Source organism: Balaenoptera acutorostrata, chromosome 11 (assembly GCF_949987535.1).
Source record: "Balaenoptera acutorostrata chromosome 11, mBalAcu1.1, whole genome shotgun sequence".
Lineage (NCBI taxonomy): Eukaryota > Metazoa > Chordata > Mammalia > Artiodactyla > Balaenopteridae > Balaenoptera > Balaenoptera acutorostrata.
The window spans coordinates 76,277,291-76,304,576 of NC_080074.1; the positions used below are offsets into that span (position 1 = coordinate 76,277,291).

At 33.7% G+C, this 27,286-nt stretch overlaps 1 protein-coding gene across 1 annotated transcript in view; it reads left to right on the forward strand.

The window, feature by feature from the left end:
* The window catches only part of CPNE8 (copine 8), a 294,950-nt gene that overhangs the window by 183,720 nt on the left and 83,944 nt on the right, over positions 1-27,286 (forward strand). Inside the window, exon 9 of the mRNA XM_057557551.1 lies at positions 26,689-26,764. Coding sequence (XP_057413534.1) covers positions 26,689-26,764 — 76 coding nt within the window. The remainder of the gene's footprint in view (positions 1-26,688; positions 26,765-27,286) is intronic.

Sequence of the window (27,286 nt, forward strand, 5' to 3'; positions counted from 1 at the left end):
AGTAAAAAATATGAACAGACCACTGATCAGTATGAAATTGGATCAGTAATCAAAAAAATCCCAACAAACAAAAGTCCAGGACCAGAAGGCTTTACAGCTGAAGTCTACAAAACATTTAGAGAAAAGTTAACACCTATCCTTCTCAAACTATTTCAAAATACTTCAGAGGAAGGAATGCTTCCAAACTCATCTATGAGACCAATTTCACCCTGATACCAAAACTAGACAAAGAAAGATATCACAATAAAAGAAAGCTATACACCAATATCAGGGATGAACATAGATGCACAAATCCTCAACAAAATATTAGCAAACAAAATCCAACAGTACATAAAAAGGATCATACACCATGATCAATGGAATTTATCCCAGGGATGCAAGGATTTTTCAATATCAGCAAAGCAATCAATGTGATACACCACATTAACAAATTGAAGAGTAAAAGCCATATGCTCATCTCAATAGATGCAGTAAAAAACTTTTGATTACTTCAACCTCCATTTATGATACAAGCTGTCCACAAAGTAGGCATAGAGGCAACATACTCTATATCTTTTGATGGGAGCATTTAGTTCATTTACATTTAAAGTAATTATTTGTAGGTATGTACTTATTGCCGTTTTGTTAATTGTTTTCTGGTTGTTTTTGTTTTTCTTTTTTGCTCCTTTTTCTTTAACTCTCTTTTCTTGTGATTTCATGACTGTCTTTAGCGTTGTATTTGGATTCCTTTCTCTTTTTTGTGTGCATATTTATTATGTTTTTTTGTTCGTGATTTTATACATATATGTGTGTGTGTGTGTGTGTGTGTGTGTATGATTATTTTAAATTGATAGTCTCAAGTTCAAATGCTTTCTAACAACCACATTCATTTTACTCCTCCCCCTGCCACGTTTAATATTTTTGACATCATACTTTACATCTTTTTGTTTTGTGTGTCTCTTAAGTGCTTGTTGTGGGTATAGTTGATTTCACTACTTTTGTCCTTTAAACTTCCTACTAATTTTATAAGTGCTTTATCTAACTACCTTTACCATATGTATGCCTTTACCAATGAGAATTTTCCTTTCATAATTTTCATATTTCTAGTTGTGGTCTTTTCTTTTCCACTTAGCAAGTTTCCTTTAACATTTTTTGTAAAAACGTTTTAGTTGTGCTGAACTCTTTTTTATCTTTGCTTGCCTGTAAAGCTCTTTATCTCTCCTTGAAATCTGAATGATAACCTTGCCAGGTAGAGTATACTTGGTTATAATTTTCTTCCTCTCATCACTTTATATACATCATTCAACTCCCTCCTGGTCTGCCAAGTTTCTGCTGAAAAGTCAGTTGATGGTCTTCTGGAGTTCCCTTTTATGCAACTAGTTGCTTTCCTCTTGCTGCTTTTAAGATTCTCTCCTTATCTTTAATTTTTGCCATTTTTGCCATTTTTATTTTATATTGGAGTAGCATAGATTAACAATGTTGTGTTAGTTTCAGATGTACAGCAAAGTGATTTATATACACTGCATGTATCTATTATTATACATATACATGTATGTATTCTTTTTCAAACTCGTTTCCCTTTTAGGTTATTACAGAATATCCCACAGATTTCCCTGTGCTATACAGTAGGTCCCTGTTGGTTAACTATTTTCTATATAGCAGTGTATACATGTCAATTCCAAACTCCCAATCAATCTCTCCCTTATACCCTTCCCCCCAGGAACCATACCTTCTTTCTCTAAGTCTGTATTTCTGTTTTGTAAATAAGTTCAATTTTATCATTTTTTTAGATCCCACATATAAGTGATATCATATAATATTTGTCTTTCTCAATTGGACTTACTTCACTTAGTATGATAATCTCAAGATCCATTTATGTTGTTGCAAATGGCATTATTTCATTCTTTTGAATGGCTGAGTAATATTTCATTGTATATATGTACCACATCTTCTTTATTCATTCTTCTGTCGATGGACATTTGGGTTGCTTCCATGTCGTGGCTATCGTAAACGGTGCTGCGATGAACATTGGGGTGCATGTACCCTTCAAACTATGTTTTTCTCCAGATATATGCCCAGGAGTGGGATTGCTGAAGCATATGGTAGGTCTGTTGTTATTTTTTTCAGGAACCTCCATACTGTTCTCCATAGTGGCTGTACCAATTTACATTCCCACCAGGGAACCCAGAGGGTTCCCTTTTCTCCATACCCTCTCCAGCATTTATTGTTTGTAGAATTTTTTGATGATGGCCATTCTGACTCATGTGAGGTGATATCTTATTGTAGGTTTGATTTGCATTTCTCTAATAATTAGTGATTTTCAGCATTCTTTCATGTGCCTCTTGGACATCTGTATATCTTTTTTGGAAAAATGTCTATTTAGGTCTTCTGCTCATTTTTTATTGCCTTGTTTGTTTTTTTTTTGATATTGAGCTGCATGAGCTGTTTGTAAACTTTGGAGACTAATCCCTTGTCGGTCACTTTGTTTGCAAATATTTTTTCCCACTCTGTGGTTGTCTTTTCATTTTGTTTATGGTTTCATTTGCTGTGCAAAAGGTTTTGAGTTTAATTAGGTCCCATTTGTTTATTTTTGTTTTTATTTTCATTACTCTAGGAGATGGATCAAAAAAGATATTGCTGTGATTTATGTCAAAGAGTGTTCTACCTATGTTTTCCTCTAAGAGTTTTATAGTGTCCAGTCTTACATTTAGGTCTTTAACCCATTTTGGGTTATTTTTGAGTATGGTGTTAAAAGAGTTCTATTTTCATTTTTTTACATGTAGCTGTCCAGTTTTCCCAGCACCACTTATTGAAGAGACAGTCTTTCCTCTGTTGTATAGTCTTACCTACTTTGTTGTAGATTAATAGACCATAGATGCGTGGTGTATTTCTGGGCTTTCTATCCTATTCCATTGATCTATATTTCTGTTTTTGTGCCATTACCATAGTGTTTTGATGAACATAGCTTTATAGTATAGACTGAAGTCAGGGAGCTTGATTCCTTCAGTTCTGTTTTTCTTTCTCAAGATTGCTTTGGCTATTCAGTGTCTTTTGTGTCTCCATAAAAATTTTAAGATTTTTGTTCTAGTTCTGTGAAAAATGCCATTGGTAATTTGATAGGGATTGCATTGAATCTGTAGATTGACTTGGGTAATATAGTCCTTTTAACAATGTTGTTTCTTCCAATACAAGAACATAGTATGTATTGTATTTCCATCTGTTTGTGTCATCTTCGATTTCTTTCATCAGCATCTTATAGTTTTTGGTGTACAGGTCTTTTGTCTCCTTAGGTAGGTTTATGCCTAGGTATTTTATTCTTTTTGACGTGATGGTAAATGGTACTGTTTCTCTAATTCCTCTTTCTGTTGGTTCATTGTTACTGTATAGAAAGGCAGGCGATTTCTTTTTTTTTTTTTTTTTTATGGCCTTTACTATGTAGAGGTAGGTTCCCTCTATGCCCACTTTCTGGAGAGTTTTTTTTTTTTTTTCCACGTTCTTTTATTTATTTATTTATTTATTTATGACTGTGTTGAGTCTTCGTTTCTGTGCGAGGGCTTTCTCTAGTTGCGGCAAGTGGGGACCACTCTTCATCGCAATGCGCGGGCCTCTCACCACCGCGGCCTCTCTTGTTGCGGAGCACAGGCTCCAGATGCGCAGGCTCAGTAATTTTGGCTCACGGGCCCAGTTGCTCTGTGGCATGTGGGATCTTCCCAGACCAGGGCTCGAACCCGTGTCCCCTGCATTGGCAGGCAGATTCTCAACCACTGCGCCACCAGGGAGGCCCTGGAGAGTTTTTATCATAAGTGGATGTTGAATTTTGTTGAAAGATTTTTCTGCATCTATTGAAATGATCATATGGTTTTTATTCTTCAATTTGTTAATATGGTGTATCACATTTATTGATTTGAGTATACTGAAGAATCCTTGCATCCCTGGGATAAATCCCACTTGATCATGGTGTATGATCCTTTTAATGTGTTGTTGGATTCTGTTTGCTAGTATTTTGTTGAGGATTTTTGCATCTATATTTATCAGTGATATTGGTGTGTAATTTTCTTTTTTTGTAGTATCTTTGTCTGGTTTTGGTATCAGGTTGATGGTGGCCTCAGAGAATGAGTTTGGGAGTATTCCTTCCTCTGCAATTTTTTGGAAGAGTTTGAGAAGGATGGGTGTTAGCTCTTCTCTAAATGTTTGATAGAATTCACCTGTGAAGCCATCCGGCCCTGGACTTTTGTTTGTTGGAAGATTTTTAATCACAGTTTCAATTTCAGTGCTTGTGATTTGTCTGTTCATATTTTCTATTTCTTCCTGGTTCAGTCTTGGAAGATTATACCTTTCTAAGAATCTGTCCATTTCTTCCAGGTTGTCCATTTTATTGGCATAGAGTTGCTTGTTGTAGTCTCTTAGGATACTTTGTATTTCTGTGGTGTCTGTTGTAACTTCTCCTTTTTCATTTCTAATTTTATTGATTTGAGTCCTCTCCCTCTTTTTCTTGATGAGTCTGGCTAATGGTTTATCAATTTTGTTTATCTTCTCAAAGCACCAGCTTTTAGTTTTATTGATCTTTGCTATTGTTTTCTGTGTTTCTGTTTCATTTATTTCTGCTCTGATCTTTATGATTTCTTTCCTTCTGCTAACTTTGGGTTTTGTTTGTTCTTCTTTTTCTAATTCCTTTAGGTGAAAGGTTAGATTGTTTATTTGAGTTTTTTTTGTTTCTTTAGGTAGCCTTGTATTGCTATAAACTTCCCTCTTAGAACTGCTTTTACTGCATCCCACAGGTTTTGGATTGTCATGTTATCATTGTAATTTGTCCCTAGGTATTTTCTGATTTCCTCTTTGATTTCTTCAGGGATCTCTTGGATATTTAGTAATGCATTGTTTAGCCTCCATGTTTTTGTGTTTTTTACGGTTTTTTCCCTGTAATTGATTTCTAATCTCATAGTGTTGTGATCAGAAAAGATGCTTGATATGATTTCAATTTTCTTAAATTTACTGAAGCTTGATTTGTGACCCAAGTTGTGATCTATCCTGTAGAATGTTCCATACGCACTTGAGAAGTGTAATCTGCTGTTTTTGGATGGAATGCCTTATAAATATCAATTAAATCTATGTGGTCTATTGTGTCATTTAAAGCTTGTGTTTCCTTATTAATTTTCATTTTGGATGATCTGTCCATTGGTGTAAGTGAGGTGTTAAAGTCCGCCACTATTATTGTGTTACTGTCAATTTCCTCTTTTATAGCTGTTAGCAGTTGCCTTATGTATTGTGGTCCTCCTATATTGGGTGCGTATATATTTATAATTGTTATATCTTCTTCTTGGATTCATCCCTTGATCATTATTTAGTGTCCTTCCTTGTCTCTTGTAACATGGTTTATTTTAAAGTCTATTTTATCTGATATGAGTATTGCTACTCTGGCTTTCTTTTGATTTCCATTTGCATGGAATATCTTTTTCCATCCCTCACTTTCAGTCTGTATGTGTCCCTAGGTCTAAAGTGGGTCTCTTGTAGACAGCATATATATGGGTCTTGTTTTTGTATCCATTCAACGAACCTATGTCTTTTGGTTGGAGCATTTAATCCATTCACGTTTAAGGTAATTATCGATATGTATGCTCCTATGACCATTTTCTCAATTGTTTTGGGTTTGTTTTTGTAGGTCCTTTTCTTCTCTTGTATTTCCCACTTAGAGAAGTTCCTTTAGCATTTGTTCGACAGCTGGTTTGATGGTGCTGAATTGTCTTAGCTTTTGCTTGTCTGTAAAGCTTTTGATTTCCCCATAGAATCTGAATAAGATCCTTGCCAGGTAGTGTAATCTTGGTTGTAGGTTCTTCCCTTTCATCACTTTAAATATGTCATGCCACTCCCTTCTGGCTTGTAGAATTTCTGCTGAGAGATCAGCTGTTAACCTTATGGGAGTTCCCTTGTATGTTATTTGTTGTTTTTCCCTTGTTGCTTTTAATAATTTTTCTTTGTCTTTAATTTTTTTCAATTTGATGACTATGTGTTTTGGCATGTTTCTCCTTGGGTTTCTCCTGCCTGGGATTCTTTGCACTTCCTGGACTTAGATGGCTATTTCCTTTCCCATGTTAGGGGAGTTTTCGACTATAATCTCTTCAAATGTTTTGTCGGGTCGTTTCTCTCTCTCTTCTCCTTCTTGTACCCCTATAATGCGAATGTTGTTGCATTTAATGTTGTCCCAGAGGCCTCTTAGGCTGTCTTCATTTCTTTTCATTCTTTTTCCTTTATTCTGTTCCACTGCAGTGAATTCCACCATCCTGTCTTTCAGGTCACTTATCTGTTCTTCTGCCTCAGTTATTCTGCTATTGATTCCTTCTAGTGTATTTTTCGTTTTAGTTATTGTATTGTTCATATCTGTTTGTTTGTTCTTTAATTCTTCTAGGTCTTTGTTAAACATTCCTTACATCTTCTCGATCTTTGCCTCCATTCTTTTTCCGAGGTCTTGGATCATCTTCACTATCATTATTCTGAATTCTTTTTCTGGAAGGTTGCCTATCTCCACTTCATTTAGTTGTTTTTCTGGGGTTTTATCTTGTTCCTTCATCTGGTACATAGCCCTCTGCCTTTTCATCTTGCCTATCTTTCTGTGAATGTGGTTTTTGTTCCACAGGCTGCAGGATTGTAGTTGTTTTTGCTTCTGCTGTCTGCCCTCTAAGACAAGATATTTCTGTATATTAATTTTGTATCCTGCATCTTTACCAAATTCATTTATGAGCTCTAGTATATTTCTGGAAGAATCTTTATGATTTTCTATGTATAGTATCATGTCATCTGTAAACATTTACAGTTTTACATCTTCCTTTCCAATTTGGATCCATTTTATTTGTTTTTCTTGTCTGAATGCCATGGCTAGCACTTCCAAAACTATGTTGAATAAAAGTGGCGAAACTGGACATCCTGTCTGGTTCTTGATCTTAGAGGAAATGCGTTCAGCCTTTCACCATTGAGTGTGATGTTAGTTGTAGGCTTGTCATGTATGGCCTTTATTATATTGAGGTCTGTTCCCTCTCTGCACACTTTCTGGAGATTTTTTATCATAATTGGGTGTTGAATTTTGTCAGAAGGTTTTCCTGCATTTATTTAGATGATTATTTGGCTTTTATTCTTTAATTTATTAATGTGGTGTATCACACTGATAGATTTGTGGAAAATGAAAAGTCCTTGCATTCCTGGGATCAATCCAACTAAATCATGGTGAATGATTCTTTTAATTGTATTGTTGGATTCAGATTGCTAGTATTTTGTTGAGGATTTTTGCACCTATGTTCATCAGTGATATTGGCCTGTAATTTTTTTTGTGTGTGGTATCTGTCTGGTTTTGGTATCAGGGTGATGGTGGTCTCATAGAATGAGTATGGGACTGTTTCTTCCTCTGCATTTTTTTTTTGGAGTAGTTTCAGAAGGATAGGTGTTAGCTCTTCTCTAAATGTTTGATAGAATTCACCTGTGAAGCCGTCCGGTCCTGGATTTTTTTCTTTGTTGGGCGTTTTTAAATCACACTTTCAACAGCAATACTTGTTCTTGGCCTGTTCGTATTTTCTATTTCTTCATGGTTCAGTCTTGGGAGATTGTACAATACCTTTCTAAGAATTTGTACATTTCTTCCATGTTGTCCATTTTATTGGCATATAGTTGTCTGTAGTAGTCTCTTTGACCTTTGCATTTCTGTGGTGCTTGTTGTAACTTCTCCTTATTCATTTGTAATTTTATTGATTTGAGCTCCTTCCCTTTTTTTCTTGACGAATCTGGCTAAAGGTTTATCAATTTTGTTTATCTTTTTCAAAGAACCAGCTTTTAGTTTCATTGTTCTCTGCTACTGTTGTCTTCATGTCTATTTCACTTATTTCTGCTCTGATCTTTATGATTTCTTTCCATCTACTAACTTTGGGTTTTGTTTGTTTTTCTTTCTCTAGTTGCTTTAGGTGTAAGGTTAAGTAATTTGTGATTTTTCTTGTTTCCTGATGTAAGATTGTATTGATATGAACTTCCGTCTTAGAACTGCTTTTGCTCTGTCCCATAGGTTTTGGATTGTAATGCTTTTATTTTCATTTCTCTATAGGTATTGTTAGATTTCCTCTTTGATTTCTTCAGCAATACATTGTATCTTTAGCATAATATTTAGCTTCCATGTGTTTGTGTTTCTTACAGTTTTTTTCTTGTAGTTGATTTCTAATCTCATACCGTTGTGGTGGGAAAAAAAAAATGCTTGATGTGTTTTCAATTTTCTTAAATTTACTGAGGCTCAGTTTGTGGCCCAGCATGTGATCAATCCTGGAGAATGTTCCATATCCACTTGAGAAGAATGTGTATGCTGCTGCTTTTGGATGGAATGCTCTATAAATATCAATCAAGGCCGTCTGGTCTAATGTGTCATTTAAAGCTTGTGTTTCCTTATCGATTTTCTGTCTGGATGATCTATCCATTGATGAAAGTGGCATGTTAATGTCCCACACTATTGTGTTACTGTCAATTTCTCCTTTTTTGGCTGTTAGTATTTGCCTTTATATTGAGGTGCTCCTGTGTTGGATGCATATATATTTATAATTGTTATATCTTTTTGGATTGATTCCTTGATCATTATGTAGTGTCCTTTCTTGTCTCTTCTAAGAGTCTTTATTTTAAAGTCTATTTTCTCTGATATGTGTATTGCTAATCCAGCTTTCTTTTGATTTCCATTTGCATGAAAATCTTTTTCCATCCCCTCACTTTCAGTCTGTATGTGTCCCTATATCTAAAGTGGGTCTCTTGTGGACTATATATATGCAGGTTTTGTTTTTTTTATCCATTCAGCCAGTTTGTATCTTTTGGTTGGAGCATTTAATCAGTTTATGTTTAAGGTAATTATTGTATGTGTGTTCTTATTGCCATTTTGTTAATTGTTTCAGATTTGTTTTTATAGGTCTTTTTTTCTTACCTTCCTCTTTTGTTCTGTTCTCTTGTGATTTGTTGACTAACTTCAGCGTTGTGTTTGGATTCCTTCTTCTTCTTTGTGTGTGTTTCTATTGCTGATTTTCAGTTTGTGCTTACCATAAGGTTTTGATATAGCAGTCTATATACAAACAAGATTGTTTTATGTTGCTGCTTTTAATTTCAAATGCATTCCCAAGATTGTCCATTTGTGCTCTCCCCCAATTGCTGCTTTTGGTATCATATTTGTGTGTAGATGATTTCCTACCTTTACCATATATTTGCCTTTACCAGTGAGCTTTTCTGTTTGTAATTTACTTTTTTGTATTAGTGGACTTTTCTTTTCCACTTAGAGAAGTTCCTTTAGCATTTATTTCAAAGCTGGTCTCTTGGTGTTGAATTCTATTAGCTTTTGCTTGTCTGTAAAGCTTTTCATTTCTCTGTTGAATCTGAATGAGAGCCTGGCTGGGTAGAGTATTTTTGGTTGTAGGTTCTTCCCTTTCATCACTTTAAATATATCATGCCACTCTTTTCTGGTCTGCAGAGTATCTGCTGAGAAATCAGCTGATAACCTTATTGGAGTTCCCTTGTACATTATTTGTTGCTTTTTCCTTGTTGCTTTTAATATTTTTTCTTTCCTTTAATTTTTGTCAACTTGATTACTCCATGTCTCAGCACGTTATTCCTTGGGTTTATCCTGCCTGCGACTCTCTGCACTTCCTGGACTTGGATGACTGTTTCCTTTCCCTTGTTAGGGAAGTTTTCAGCTATTATGTCTTCAAATTATTTTCTCAAGTCCTTTCTCTGTCTCTTCTCATTCTGGGACCCATATAATGTGAATGTTGGTGCATTTAATGTTGTTTCAGGGGAGTCATATACTGTCTTCATTTCTTTTCATTCTTTTTTCTTTATTATGTTCCACAACCATGTTTTCCACTATTCTGTCATCCAGCTCACTTATCCATTCCTCTGCCTCAGTCATTCTACTATTGATTCCTTCTAGTGTATTTTTCATTTTAGTTATTGTATTGTTCATCTCTGTTTGTTTTTTACTTCTTCTGGGTATTTGTTAAACATTTCTTCTGTCTTCTCAATTTTGTGCCTACATTCCTTTTCTGAGATCTTGGATTATCTTCACTATCATTACTTATGTTGTTCCTTCATCTGAGACATATTCCTCTGCTATCTCACTTCCACAGTCTGCAGGATTGTAGTTCTTCTTGCTTCTGCTGTCTGCCTCCTGGTGGATGAGGCTTTCCAAGAGGCTTGTGCAGGCTTCCTGGTGGGAGGGACTGGTTCCTGCCCACTGATGTATGGAGCTGAGTCTTGTCCCTCTGATGGTCATGGCTGAGCTCAGGAAAAATTTAAGAAGCCTGTCTGCTGATGGGTGCGGCTGTGCTCCCTCCCTGTTTGTTGTTTGGCCTGAGGTATCCCAGCACTGGATCCTACAGATTGTTGGGTGTGACTAGGTCTTGGGGAAGAATTGGCAGCCTCCAGCAGGGCTCATGCCAATGAGTACTCCCCAGAAGTACCCCTGTTAGTGGCCCTGGAGTGAGCTGCAGCCACCCCCCACCTCTGCAGGAGACCCTCCAATCCTAGAAGGTTAGTTTGGCCTAATCTCTTATGAGGTCACTGCTTTTTTTCTGGACACTGTTGTGCACAAGACCTTGTGTGTGTCCTCCAAGAGTGGAGTTTCTGTTTCCCCCAGTCCTGTGGAATTCCTGCAATTAAACCCTTCTGTTCTTCAAAGCCAGATTCTCTGGGGGTTCCTCCTCCCATTGCCAGACCCCCAGGCTGGGAAGCCTGATGTGAGGCTCAGGACGTTCACTGCTGTGGGAGAACTTCTGTGGTATAATTATTTTCCAGTTTGTGGGTCGCCCACCCGGCGGGTGTGGGATTTGATTTTATCGCAATTGTGCCCCTCCTACTGTCTCATTGTGGCTTCTTCTTTTTCTTTGGATGTAATGTATCCTGTTTGGTAGGTTCCAGCATTTTTTGTCAGTGATTGTTCAGCAATTAGTTTTGATTTTGGTGTTTTTGTAAGAAGAGGTGAGCTCACGTCCTTCTACACCACCATCTTGAGCTATTTTTTGCCATTTTAATTACAGTGTGTCTTGTTGTGGACCCCTTTGGGTTCATCTTGTTTCAGACTCTCTGTGCTTTTAGGTCCTGGATGTCTGTTTCCTTTCCACGTTAGGGAAGTTTGAGGCTATTATTTCTTCAATGAATTTATCTGCCTGTTTATCTCTCTCCTTTTCTTCTAGAACCCCTCTAGTGTAAATGTTAGTACACTTGGTGCTGTCCCAGAAATCTCTTAAATTGTCCTCATTTTTTTTTAAATCTTTTTTTTCTCTTTTCAGCTTGAATGATTTTCACTATTTCTTCTAGTTTCCTGATTTTTTCCTCTTTACCATCTAATCTACCATTGAATCCTTCTAGTGATTTTTTAATTTCAGTTATATTCTTCAGCTTTGTTTGGTTCTTTATATTTTCCAATTCTTTATAACCTTCTCACTGTGTTCATACATTCTTCTCCCAAATTTGTTGAGCATCTTTATGATCATTACCTTGAACTCTCCTTGGTAATATTACTTATTTCCAGTTCATTTATTTCTTTTTCTGAGGTTTTATTTTATTCCTTCATTTGGAATATATTCTTCTATCTCTTCATTTTGTCTAATTCTCTATGTGAATTTCTATGTTTAGGTAGGTTGCTTATGTTTCTCAGTCTTAGAGAAGTGGCTTTATGTTGGAGACATCCTATTGAGCCCAGCAGCATACTTCCCTCTGGTCACCAGACATATCACTCTAATGGAGCCCCCTATGTGGGCAGTGTAGGCCCTTCTCTTGTGTCAGTGTCAGCTACTGTGGGATGCTGGTAAATGTGGCTGACTCTTGCCATGGTTGGCTGCCAGATCCTGCCTTATGTCATGACTGGTGGCCTGCTGGTGGGTGCAGTTGGGTTCCAATGCTGGTGACTGTGTGGCCTGGGAGTTCTCAGGGTTGGTGCTAGCTGCTGGTGGTGGGTGGATGTCCTGGTCCACTGGCTGATGGACCTGGGAAGGCTCAGTTCAAATCCAGGCAGGTTTGGGCCCACTTATTGGAGAGGCAAGTCCCAGAGTGTCTAATTGCAGGACACTGGCAGGGGGAGGGGTCGTTGCAGTGGAGGGCTCCTGTCTGCCCACTAGGGGGCAGGGCTGAATTTGAGGCAGCTGCCTGCAAGGCCCAGAGAGCCCAAAGCTGGTGCCAGTCTACTAGTAGGCTACTCCAGCATATTGGTAGCCACGTTTTCAAGTAATCAATGGCTACATTTCACTAATGTCTCCCTTATTGGACAGTGCAGCTTTATACACTGTATCTGGAATATATTCTTAAAATATGTAAATAGAAAACATATACTAACCATTAGCAAGGTTATCTATGGATAGTGTGATTAAATACCCTTTTATTTACTTTTTTATGCGTTACCTTATCCTCAAGAATTTTACCATGACCTCTTAAGAAAAGATGTCAACCAAACGTATAGAAATACCAACATTATAAATAAATCAATTTGACATACCAACTTGCCACTTCTACAGTGTGACTAGATATTCCTAATCCAATTCATACCTTTTTATCTCTGGGGTTGAGAGATAGATGATTAAGTCAACAAGCAGAGATTTTACCTGTGGGACAAATACGCAATGGAGGATACGTAACAAAGTATTCTATCTAGAAAATCTTTGGCAATAAATACAAATATTGGTAATAATAGTTTGATTAGCTGTTAATAGAAAATGTGGTGTCTTTTTATTGAGTTAGTATCTATTATTTTCTTTCAATTAAATCCAGAAAAATCTGGTTGCTTCAGATGAGCTTGGGAAGAGCGGATGAGTGGAATTCTATATTCCAAGTATAGATGCTTAATTAAGTGTGAGTGAGCTGGCAGAAGTTAAACTGGCTCCTAGATCACTCATTTGTTCCAAATTTCAAATTCATCTTTATAGAAAATATATATTAAGTTTTTTTCTTACTCATTTAATTAATATATATTGTACGCTCATTTTACTAGTTCTAGTGACAAAAACATCAAAAGCATATTTAAAGTCAATCTGTATTTTCCCTACATAGGATTCTAGATCTTATTTTAAAGTTGAGCAATAACAAAGAGGAAACTTTTAATAGCACTTTATTCCCCATAAAACATAAGGTAACAGCTGTTTTACTGCTGATCATTTTAAGTTCCTCTGAATCTTAGGATCTCTGTGGATCCTCAGTGTTTGTCCTTAAAATGAAAAATTTTATGTTTCTGTTATATTCAAAACATTGAAGAATAATTTCTTTAATGAGGCTTTTGGCCAAGGAACAGTCTCCTGATGAAAGAAAGCAGAGTTTTCAACAGCATTTTGAGAGACTGACATTTGTGTACATAAGATATTCAATCATTCAACTCTGAAGCAGCTCAGCATTGTTTTCATCATTTTTGTTATTTCATAGTATACTTTGACCTATCTTCCAGTTTGCAATTTTGTAAAAAATTAATGTGAAAAAATACAGCTTATTGATATTATAGTATGCATGAGAAATGTGTTGAGGTTTCCAAGGAAGAAAAGGCAAAAAAAGCATTACCTCTTTTCCTAAGTCATGGCAATCATTTTTGACCTCCAATTTACTGGATAAAATATTGCATTGATTTATATATTCGTGGCTTCAGGTAACTTTACCATCTACATCCACAAAGATTTTTGATCCATATTCAAAAGGTTTTACCTTTGCTTACACTGAAGAATATTTTCCACATCTCTGTGATGACCTTAAGTGACATCACCATTCTTTAGAAAACCTTGATCTTTTTCTGTAATCAGGATCAAAATATATTGAAATTTTCTTATTGCCAGAAACATTGTGGACCATTTACAGCAGTGGTCTCAACTGAAGGCTTGCATGAGAATCCCCTGGAGAGCTTTTCTCAAAATAGGATCTTTGCAGATTCTACTTCAGAAGGCTTGGGGTGCAGTCTAAAGGTTTGTTTTTTGAAAAAACTCCCCAGGTCATGCTGATGCACATTTGGGTTGAGAACCATTTTAGAAAATCATTCTGGAATAGGATAATAAAAAACCTCAGATGGTGAAACTGTTATTTTTTTCTGAGATTTGGAACAGAAGATCAATACAATTAAACCATGTTTATGGATATAATGGACTTGGTTTTGGACTTGGTGAATTTAAAATTCTAATATTAGCTTTTGCTTAGTCTTGATGATACTCCAAATGTAAACCTATTTTATAGTCTCAATCAGATAATACTAAAACTCTCCTGATGATCTCATGCCAGAGGAATGAAAACATTTCAGATGACATCAACCTATTTCTGTTGTGCTTTCTTACACATGGCTCAGCTCTCTCTTCCTAACCGATTCAGATATTTCCAAGTCCTGACTAGGTTTTATCCAGTTTCTCTTTATCGCTCCCAAGAATGTGCTGATAAAGATTTTGCCATTTACAGTATTTCCTTTTCTCTTTCCCACCCTCAATTCCTGTTTTCAAAATTATATATCACAGTGGAGATGTGTATCAGGCTATTAGAACTATGAGACTAGGGAATTGGAGAGAAGTTTGAATATAAATTAAAGGTATAAATTGGAGAACCCTCTACTTTAAAAATTTATTTGGAACAATTTAAGTATATGTGATTGCTTCATGAGAGTTTTGGGAGAAAATTCTGCAGAGATGGCCATAAAGGTCTTACAGTTAAATGAAACTTCTGGTTGTGAGTATGAAGACTTTTTGTTAGTAATGATGCTTGTCCTTTATACAATAGAATGATTATTGGTATGTAATGTTCACCCACTGTTTTCTCTGATTCTAAGCACGAAGACAATTTGAGATTTTGTGTTAACATGTGTTGTGTAGCTCTATGTTTCTCAATCACCTATTAGTGTTCCAAATACACATGAAACTAAATTTAGCAATAAGTAAATCCTGTAAAAAACAGTTTATTAAAATTTGACAACTGAGAAGTTCACTCAGACATGAACTTGCCAAATACATTTATTTTGTAATAATTTTAATATTCCATTGAAATTGGCTAGTCAGAAAGAGAGAGATAAAAGAGATAGACAAGAGAGAATATGAATGGGAAAGAAAGAGTATTGTGGTGTGGTCTTTTTGTTGTATAAATTTCTCTTATAGAATACTTTGATAATTCAATTTCATGATTATTATTTATAAGAGTTTTAATTTTAATTTAATAGTCTAAGCAGTTGTACATATTCCCTCTCAATTATAAAAAGAAATCCCCAAAAGGAACATTATTATTGTTCTTTTTCTTTTTTAGATATGGAAATTAAGGCTCAGAATGTGGAAATGACTTGTCTATTTTATATGACTATTAGGTAGTCATAGCTTTCAAACCAAACTACTGTTTATTCCTCTGACATAACTGCCTTTCTAAGTGCTGCTTTTATCTCCCATCATCTTAGTGTAGGAAAAATGGAACATGATATTCAGAAGTCCAGAATCTTTCCCTTGAAGCACAGGTTCTTCCTTTTAGCATTTGATGGTAACTATAACAGGCATAACCTGAAAGAATTAAAACAAGACAAAAATAATATTTTAGCCATTTATTCATGTTATAGTCAAATCACACTTAAAAGGCAAATTGTATTGATCTGAAGGAAAACTAGGACACAGAATATTGTCACTACCAGTGAAAACTTAGCTTTGGTAAATGTTCAGATATATTTGAGAACTTGGTGTTATTTATTTATTTTTAAAAGTTTTTAACCAAATGACTGAGCTGAGCTTCCTAAAAGATACTTAATGTCCTGAAGTTTGATTCACTGCTCTCCTACATCAAGCATTTCTACTCTGTTTTTGATATTTAAACTCTGATGTTCAGTTATGATATTCTTAGTTCCAACCTGCTTGGGTGCATAGTTTTGGTACTCATAATTTCTAATTTGTGCCTATACATGCAAGTTGAAGATGGGAAAACAAAAACTGCAAAATAGGTTTTACTTAAAGTATACAGATAATTGTGTATTTATATTATCTAAGTAATTGCTTCAATTATCCACTTCATTAGAAATGGAAGACACAACTTTCTTTTGTATGCACATTTTATAATGTTTTGAATCATTTCTGCGTTATAGTTTAAGCCATGTATTATAGTCCACATTAAGATTTATGTTACTAAAAATTAGCGACATTTTAATATTATGCTAGCACCACATAAAATTTCCATCTTTGGCGTTGCACTCAATTTGACACGATCAAAGAATGTATGAAAATAAGCCATTCTCTTGCATTTTTCTTATTTATTCCGTGTGTATATTTAAACAGATTAAATGTAATTGTTTGGCATTAAGATTCAGTTAGAGGGAGTACTCAGTAACTATATTGTGAGTAGTAAATAAGGTCCTTAAAAAGAACTAAATTTGGTATCACAATTTCTCCTATATATAATATGTATTATATAATGTTTCTAAGGAAGTGAAAATAATCTGGATTATTAACTTTCGAATTTCAGGTTAATTATATATATGGCATGTATTAATTACAATCATATATGCAACACTAAGGGGTGTTGCAGAATTATTTGCAAACTTTTTCAGAAGCAAGTCTTCTAAATCTTGAGATTGATACATAATTGAAATAAAATTTTATAAACATATGAAAATATATGTATATTTAATGATCATGCTACTTAAGTTGCTTGATTTATTAGAATCATTCTATGATTATGACTCTGGAATAGAGATACAATACTTGTTAACTCATATTTTTTGGCCTTAATTTGTGGTTTTATCTGTAGAACAGAATAAACATACAAACTAGAGAAGAATTTTTTGATGTGCAGTTTTCCCTATGGTTTATATTTAAAGTGAATTCAAAATTGGAATATTTATTTAGATCTATATAAAAATATTCTTATATTTAAATCTTCACACATTCACAATGCCCATTTGAAGCCATTGCTCTCTAAATAGTTCTTGATTGTTATTTTACTAACTGTATAGAATAAGATTTTTAATATGTAAAAAGAGTTGAGCATATATGCACTTTATATTACATGCTAATATATTTGTATATATAGAGCATAGTTTAAACAAGCAAGCCAATGGAATGTATGTATTGTAAATTTATACTTTAACCTCTCAAATTAATTTTAACATATATTGAGATTATGCATTTATGACCATTTTCTAATATAGTACCTTTCTTCCAAGAACCCAAAACGTTTTTCTGGTATTCTGTTCAGAACAACTCAAGTTAATCAATTAAACTTTTTTTCTGAAGTGTATGAGAAAGTATATTTTATGATTTTGAGGGGTGAAAAATTTTACTAAGAAGCCTAATGACTTAACCAGAGTCAGTAGAACCCAAAGGTAGAACCAATAGGAAAACATTATTTTTATTGAGTTGCATGGATAGTTCTTTGATTTCCACTAGAAAATTCACAGGTTTTTAGGTTGGGTTTTAAGCACAAGGTTCCTACTATGCTTAGTATTAAAGAAGAAGAGCTTCTACAAATACGGATTATCCATCTAAAAGTACTCACTCAGTACTTTTAATGTTGATTAATGTCTTAGATCTGTATCTCTTGGAAACTCAAGTATTCTGAAATTTTGCTTCATAGTCTTCTGGAGCCTCATATAGTTTAAAATATATTAATTTATTCAAGCTTCTAACCAAAAAAAAAAAACTTTTATGAGGTATATTATCTTATTTCCATATTCTAATACTTTGAAGATATTTACACTGTTAAAACCATTATCATAAAAATTACACTGCTCAAAAACATATAAAGAATTATTAGAGCCACCCAAAATACCTAAAAAGTTTGTTTCTCCATAAGTAGTATAAGAAAATAATATTCATTTAGAGAAGTGGAAAGAATAGTTATATAGGTATTCAAAAAGACCTTATAAATCTTGAATGGTGATAAGTAGTTATTATTTTTGTATTAATGTGAAGTATATTAATATAAAAATAAGCACACAACTTCCTGTAGCTGAAACTCTTTCAAATCTGCAAGTTCTGAGCTGCCACATGAGATCTATGCCAAGGATTACAGTAAACTCTGTCAGCTTTAAATGTGAAATTTCACCAAAGTGAGATAATCATTTTTTAAATTTATAACATGTACATTTTTTACTACCAATGCCTGATCTACACAGCACAAAATAAAAGTAAATTTTTTTAATTACTTGGTTTTATTTGAGATAAATATTTTATTTATTTGAGATAAATATTTGAGAATTACTTGGTTTTATTTGAGATAAATATTCTAGGCAATTTGGATGACTGCTTTCAGGCTTGAATTATCTGTATTATCTATACATGTTAATTAGAAACTACAACAGCAATAATTCACACTTTTCTACTGCATAAACACACTTTTTTTTAGTTTGTAAGCCTGTTAAATCTAAAACCTTGACACTGATCAAAGAAAGCTCTCCAAAATGCATTTTCCCCATAGGTTTGAAAGAACTTCAATAGCAAATTTACTTTAATTTCCTCATCTTTGTGACTTACCATTTGCAGTTGATCTCTCTTGTCTCTTTTGGAGTACCTCAGCCTGTCAGGAAGGTAATGGACAGTATGGAGACTGATGGCCAGAGAGAGCATCCTTCCACAAGTAAGGATGGCAAGGGAGCTAGAACACTTATGATGTTTGTTGGCAACTCTGGCACCACTGTAGGAAAAAGTGTCCCTACACATAGAATAGAGAAGATATGCCAGAGGTGAAGAAGGGATTGTTCGCCACTGAAAAGACCTTAACCATAGGTAGCAGTGGATTGTAGTGTGCAACTTGCCAGCTTTTGCTACTTCAGGCTGGGATTTGTGTGTTGTGTGTGTGTGTGTTTATTACTCCTGTCAGGTTTTTTCGCTTGCACTTTCCTATCAGTACGAACCTTGGTTAGAGAAATGATAGAATCCCTGTGTTCCAGTCTTAAACATTGTGGGAAAGCAAGACAAGTTAAGATGATATAATTATCTCTTAAAGACATTACAGTAGTAGTCAAGGCTTACAGAGAATAAACAAAGCTAGCAATATTATAGCAAATCTAGATAGATGAGCAAATAGATTTATCTATGAACTCAGGCAAGTTTGAGTGAAAAAAGTAATACATAAATTAAGTACTAATCTATGAGCACTAACCCAGAAATATACCAGTGTGTTAGCAAACAATTTATAAAAGCATATGCTACATAGCTAAAATAACATTTTTTAAACTATGAATTGAGCCTATCTTCTTATGACTGGTGTTTGTATGCTTTTTTTTTTTTTTTATTCTTGAATAAAGGTTACAGTAAGTTTCCTAAGTACAAATGAGTTCCATTCCAAGACCACGTTCATAAGTCCAATTTGTTAATAAGTCCAACAAATTTAGCCTAGGTACCCAACTAACACAATCGGCTATATAGTACTATATTGTAATAGGTTTATAATACTTTTCACACAAATAATACATAAAGAACAAACAAACACAAAGAAATAAAGAAAACATTTTTAATCTTACAGTACAGTAACTTGAAAAATACAGTAATACAGTACAACAGCTGGCATACAGGGGCTGGCATCAAGTGAACAGGCAAGAAGAGTTACTGAGGGGAGGAGGGAGAAGAGTTGGGAGATGATAGAGCTGAGGGATCTTTAGCAATAGGAGATGGAGGGCAAGCTTCAATTTCATTCACGTTTGCATCTTTGAAAGTTTGCAACTTGAAGGTTCATATGTAGGGGACTTATTGTATTAATATGCTGGAGAGGAAGTGATTACTTTGAATTGCATTTATTTGGGCATAAACCAATGACAAAGAAAGACTAAGAAGCTACAAAAGCATGGAATCTCTTTTTTTTAAAACTTTGATCCTTTGGCCAACATCAAATTTATTATTATTTTATGTTAATACTGCTTCTGTTCCATTTGTTTTGTTTGGTTTTGCTTTGCTTATTATAGTAATACTGATTATTTTTATTAATTCTCATTAGTCTGAAAAAAAAATAACATTCACTGACTGATAGTGTATATTTTAGAAACGGGATACTGAATCACACAGACATTTCTTTCCAGAGATTAACGGTCAAGCTAAAGATTAGAATTCAATCACTTTGAAATTACAGAGAAAAGTATGTGACATGCATAACATAAGTATTTAAAAATCCACAAAATTGGGGACTTCCCTGGTGGCACAGTGGTAAAGAATCCGCCTGCTAATGCAAGGGACAAGGGTTCGAGCCCTGGTCTGGGAAGATCTCACATGCTGCAGAGCAACTAAGCCTGTGCACCACAACTACTGAGCCTGAGTGGTGCAACTACTGAAGCCCACGTGCCTAGAGCCCGTGCTCCGCAAAAAGAGAAGCCACCGCAATGAGAAGCCCACGCACTGCAACAAAGAGTAACCTCCATTCACTGCAACTAGAGAAAGCCTGCACGCAGCAACAGACCCAACCCAACCAAAAATAAATAAATAAAAAATATATTTTTTAAATAAATAAATTAATTAAATTAAAAATAAAAATCCATAAAATTGGAGATTTTTACTTCAGATGTTATCTCAGTTAACTTCCTAATTCATATAATTGTAGAAAGATATCCAAAGGTGCTGTAGAGCTAAAGAAACTCCATCCTGCCTTATAATGAATTAAATTGCATTTGTGAAACTGTTGCTAGGTAAAAGTTATTTTACATTAAGAATTTTTGGCTTTAGATATGACACACTTTTATTTGATTAGGCAAATTTGAATTTGAATGAGGAGTTTTTGCTTGACAATATTTTGGTGCATTAAACTTATTAGAGGCAATTAGAAAAAAATTGAAGGTAATTATCTTTCAGAAGTTAGACTTTATGTGTAGTTAAAATTTATAGATACACATGCAGTTTAAATAATCTAACATTGTAAATAATGTATATAATATAAAATACACTTTAAAAATACGTATATAGCATATATTTTTTAAAAAATTGGAGTATTTAAGCATACAATTTTGGTTTCAATCTGATAAATCATCATAAAGAACAGTTCCTTTATTATGGCATATATCATTTGCTATATCTAAACCACATTAAAAATATTGTCTTTATCTTAGAAAATGTGGTTTGTCTAACTCTTTGTGTAGATAAAAAATAAGTGAAAATAAAGTTAATAAGCAAAATATTAAGTAATAATAAGTGAAATATAAACTTACTAAAATGTATGATTATGTAGATGTAACATTATATATGATTATATAAAATTTTATATATATTTACACCCAAAAGGAAATGAAGACTTATTTTATATATATATGGTATTTATAGCTTTTAAAATTTCTGCCTGTATTAGAAATGGATCAAGGAGCAGGTGTTAATAAGACTGATAAAATTAGCCTATTTCTCCTGGGAATTGTTAATATTTGAGGGTGATATCTGTTTCCTTCTTGGAGGCTCAGAAGTGTTGTTGTAATCTACAGAAGGAGCAAAGAAAATGTAAACCTTTTGAAATTACTTAAAATTTCAACAAAACTGGAGATAAATGAAAACTTCTACATTGAATACATTCATATATATCTTATATATAATAATTTCTACCAGTAAAAATAAACCAGGACATTACAAAGAAAAAATTACTTTTGTCAGAATGTGCTGATAATCTGTGTTTACTGGGGCAATTAATTAAGAATCATGATAGTTCTGTAGATTTAAATATAGACCAACTCATAACTGAGGAATAGTTAAAGAAATATTTCTGACTTTTTAAAGTAAACTAAATTCTCTGTCAGGATTTGAGGAAGTTACAAGAAAAAAAAAGACTTGATTTTGTTGAAATTTTAAGAATCAGTGAGGGCCAGTGTCATCTTATTAATAAAAACATTCCTAAATGCTGAAAAGTTGGGTCAAAGTCAAAAGCTTTGACTAGAAGGAAAGCAAAAAAAAAAAAAAAAAAAGCAAAATCAGGGACAGCTGATATGCTATTGTTATCTGGACTTATAAAGACTTTTTGTGGTGATCATAGGAAATCAGAAATCCCATGGTACATTTTATTGTAATTATGGAATTAATAACTTGGTTTCAAATAGGAAAGATCCTGCCAATTTTTGTGCTGAAATATTTTCAGTATCCCAATTAGAGAAATTATCTTTAATATACAGTTTGTTTACAAATCCTCATTTGAGACATTCTTTAATGCACACCTGAAACATGTCACACTCCAAAAAAGAGGTATGCTTAATGAATTAAGCATTCTTACATCAGACCAGTACAAGCCACAGGTATATGTGTAACTCCCAAATGTCAATTCATAAGCCTGTTACATCTTCAAAGGGTTATTTTGATTAAAGCTTCTTTAAAACTATACATATAAGTGTCTAGAGTCATATTACTTACTAATCAGAAAAATGTATTTTAGTAATGTCTTTTATAAGGAATTAAACACCTTTCACAGAAAGAATTCAAATGAATTATCTAGGATTATTTTCAAAACAGTAAATAGACATTGCCTCCAATTTTTAGGTGAAGATGTAAAGACCTCAAAATGACTGATTTACTCAAGACAACATGATGATAGAGAGAGGGATGAGATGGATTCAGTATGTATTTGTCATTTGTACCTACGTGCAAAAATTAGTTTAATGACTGAGAGGAAAATAAGCATCATCTATTCTGCCCAAAGCAGGTTGATCTTTAGGAAGATCATTGGAAACGCCAAGCAGAGGCAATATTCTCGTCTCTTTTTTCTATGTCTTTGGTGTGATTATGTGACTGCATTTCTATGAGAAAATAACAGTTATCAGCATTACCCTCAGAGTTGTTTCAAAGAAATAGAGTACCAATGGCTAATATGTTTTGCACTTGTGCCATTCTTTTGGGCTAAATAAAATTCATGAGAGGCAAAATTGTTAATATTACTGGCAAGGTAAGATTACAGCATGACTATGATATTAACTTGAGTATATTTGCAACATTCAAAAATTCCCATTGGTTACCAGGCACTGAAGTAGATGCTGAGAATACTGAGATGAAATTATCATCTTTCTTACCTTCAAGTATGTTATAAAAACTAAGAGGGGAGATATATAAACAGCTGTTATACAATATAGGAAATATGATGATAGAGAGAATTGGGTTTTTTTTTAAACAAAGAGGAAGAGCATAAAGCAGGAAAGATTTCTTAGAGGATATAATAGCTAAGCAGTAGAGTAAAAGATAAGTGAAACAAGATGCCAAAAGTAGGGGAAGATGGACACTTTGTTAAGTAGGAACTGTCCTACATGTTTCAGATATAAATATGAATATACATAATACCCATTTTCCACTATTAATAGAGCATAGAAATGATTATAATATTCAGATTTTATTCAAAAATTTAATCACTTTACTCAAACAAGGCATTTTAGAGCCAAGTTACTACCTATAATATTAATCAATTTGCTCTCAATATTGGTTTATTTCCTCAGATTTTAAATAACATATATCAATTATAAAAAATTTTTGGAAAAAAATTAGAGATGTAAATGGACACAAATCAGATCAACCACCCTGCAGTAAACTTTATTTTGTAAATGCAGTCAGAGAGCTTGAGACTTATAACATAGAATAATTATTTTAGTTACAATTAAATTAACAGGAAATAGCAAAGCAGTATTATTGAATCTCAAGGAAATTGTTGGTTGTAATTTATTATCAAAGTACTATTCATCATATTTCTCTGTATACTGAGAATTGTTTCAACATTACAGTATTGACAGTTGTGAACAGATAAAAATTTTAAATTACTTTTCTTTCTTTTAATCTCAGTAGAATCTACTAATGGTTGATGATCGGGAAAAAAATAATTATAAGAATAAATCAGTGAAAACCACCTTCAATACTTACTTTAAAGTACTTACCTATGATTTAATATATAATATTTGAAGAACGGCAGTTGACAAGGGAAACTAAAATTTCCCATGCATTTCAAGAGATCTATGACAAAATTGACCTGAGAATTATTCACTTATCCACCCAGGTTCTTCAGATGTATTCTTGAGACAAAGCACCTTATGTCTAGGCTTGGCTATTTCATTGCTATTGCCACTTATGTTTATGACCTTATGACAAATCATCACTTCTTGATCATCCATTTATCTGTATCTGAATAAATGCAATGATGTGTTTTCTGTATGTCACAGAAATCTTGGAGCATGAAATGTAAGTTGTGACTCAGTACATTTTCTCCTCTACAGCACAAGGATGGCATTGCATTTGCATGACATGCAAATTAAGTGTTTTATGCAAAATAATCATCTTGAACAAGATTCAGAAGGGGGAACAAGTATTTTATTCATTCTTTCATTTATTTATGTTCTGTCTTATTCTGAAAAGATCCAAGGAAGCTTATAATTAGACATAGTGAACTGAACTGTGTGAGGAAATTGAAGCAAAGGGAAAATAAGAGTAAGATATCTGAAAAGGTTGCTGAGGATTCCTAGCACATGATGAAAACATATCCTGCTAGAGATGTGCCACAAATTTGGCTTAAGCTCTTTTAACAACCAACTTCAGAGACAAAAATATCCGTTTCATGATAAACAGGGTCTTTTCAGAATAGGAAACATGAGCAGCACAGATTCCTAGCACTGAGACCAAAGAGAATTGTACCCCTTTGTTAATCACTCAACTCTGGAGAGTAACAAATTTAACAAGAACAAAACAGAACTAAATGTTCAAAAACTGCTTCTTAGAAAGTTTCACCATGACTTCAGCATGGCATGTCAGTGTGCAGTTGAGGAAACCTGACCATTGCACTTGGGTCCAGATTTGCCACTGTGTTGGACAGACTTTATCCAGATGGATGTATTACATGTTCTTGAGATGTGGTTGAGTAATTGCATAATTAATCTCAATTGAGTAATGGAAACCAGTAACTATTGCTTCTCTCAACCAAGTTCTTGATTAGTATTGAGTGGCAGGAGGCCTAAACATTGAATTTAAACAATGAAACCAAACAGAATTTACACAGTCAGAAAACTACCATGAGGGCGTAAATGATCCAGCCATTTTCTAAGCCTTCAATATTAGGTTCCTACCACAAGTGTGGTGAGCTCTGGTTATACAAGCCTTGTCCACACTTACCAATATCAAAGTGTTGTGTTTGAAGTGCTTTAATAGAACATTTTCTTGGTGACTATTACTTAAGTTATATAAAACACACATAACAATGGAAGAGGATAGGTTCTAAGCAGAATTTCCATAACTCAGAATTTTTAAGATTTCTGTGAAAGATATCACAGTTATAAGCTTGCACTTCTAAAAGTCAAAGAGAATTATTTTATTTATAAGAAATATGTAGCACAAAAGTACTGTTTTGTAATTTTCCCTGTGTAAATTGAAAGAGTGAATACTGGGGTTTGGATTCACAAATGCAAAAATGCAAATATATTTGGTTACTGTCTTCAATGCTCTTTCCTTTTATCATTTTCATGTGTGTAGATCTGCTTTTGAAAGTTAAATCTAAAAGAGGTCAAGGTGATACTGGGGTAAAGAGGAATGCCCTGTATAGACTATTGTCATAAATGTACAAGATCTTTAAGATAAGGGAGAACTGGAAGTCTGGATATCTGAGTTTTGTCTTCATTTTAAAAATATATTTTTTATTGCAAAAACGCTTCTTAAATTAATAGCAGCAAGTTTTTCTTTGAAATCCCAGCTTTAGCAATCAGTATTTATTGGCTAGCCACAATTTGCTTGTAGCTTGTTACTGGTCATCAGGTCTATGGAAGGTTTATGGATTTTAGTGAATCACAGTTAAGCATAAACCTGCCTGGAGTTTGGGGAAAATATCCATTTTTATGGTAATAAACACCTCACATTTGCAAGCAAGTGGGCCAAGCTTAAACTCTTATGATACAAATAGCAGTGACAACACCCCCTATGTTTGTTTTATTACTTCAGCTCCCACAGTCTTTATCTTCTTCCTCTGATGCATTACATTGCACCACTGCACCAAATACCAGCATTTTATGTTTATTTCTCAGCAGTGTGTGTTCAACCTAGTGCTGACCATTAAATTAGTGCAGAGTAGTAGAATACAAGTCCCTTCTAAACTGGTGAATGCATAACATCTGTTTTACAGTTTCATAAGCCAGCCTCAGTAATCACATTGGTAAGGATTTTATAGTGAGAATTAACATATGCTTTCTCAGTCCTTACCCTTCCACACCTAAACTAAGAAGGCACCTGTAGAAGTTCTGCTTTCTGAGAAGGCAGTGATGATTGCTTTAATGTAAAGAAGTTTAGAATAACCATGTTTGGTATTAACAATGTACTTTAAAATTATTAGTATAAGGCTTGGTGAATATTCTCTATGTTAATGTTTAAAAATAGTGTCCCTTTTAAAAATAATGTCCTATTACATCCTGGTCATAGAAAAGTTTGAAGATTTTGTATATTATATTTGTGATTATCGATATGGATAATAATAAATTTTTGAGTGTCTTAAACTTTCATCCTAATTAATAGTTAATTATTTGGATAGCATAGATGATGAAATGCTTTTGAGATATGAGTTATTAAACCTAATATACCAATTTGAAATATTAGCATTGGTGGGATAAATTAAATATTTTTTGAATACTAACAAAATGTAATCTTGGGTATACGTAACAATTAAAGAACAATGAAATTATGTATCAGTGTGTTTTAAATTATCATGTTAAGTTATGTTCATAATAATATCAAGCATTTTTCATGATTAAACTATATTTTTTAAAGCTTTAAAACATAACAATTGTATGAAAACTAATACTATGTATATTTTTCCCCTTAATTTTAGTCATGATTTCATTGGAGAATTTACAACAAGCTATAGGGAACTTTCTAGAGGGCAATCACAGTTCAATATATATGAGGTAAGAGGAGTTTTATTTTATTATTTTCTCTGGAATAAGTATATTTATTCTTTTAAGGAATAGGTTTTTACAAAAGATAATTGCCAAAGGTTACCAATATGTGTAAGAATCTTTAAACTTATTGAGCAGATTGGTTTTTGAGATTAAATAATAGTATTTCTCTTCAAATCATGTGGTCTTTCGAATCTACTTTGAGTGATTTAAAAATTCTTGCCTATGAAACGTTTTCTTATTTTAAAAACATTCAATATAGATACAAGTTTATTCTTCCTTGAGCTTCAGCCTTTATATTTTGCCTTCCTAAGCTCTTCCTCAATCCTTTTTTAATAAAAATAGAAAAATTTGCTGTGTCGGCATGGTGTTATATAACAAGTCGTTTTTTTGCTTAGTATGTTTGAGCATCTTAACTGTTATTTAGATGAAGACTGAAGGAAATGAGAAAGTATGATTCAGTCATTAAAGAAATCCAAGTTATTAAAGCAAACACACTAGTTATTTCTGCCTTAAACCTATCTTGCCAGT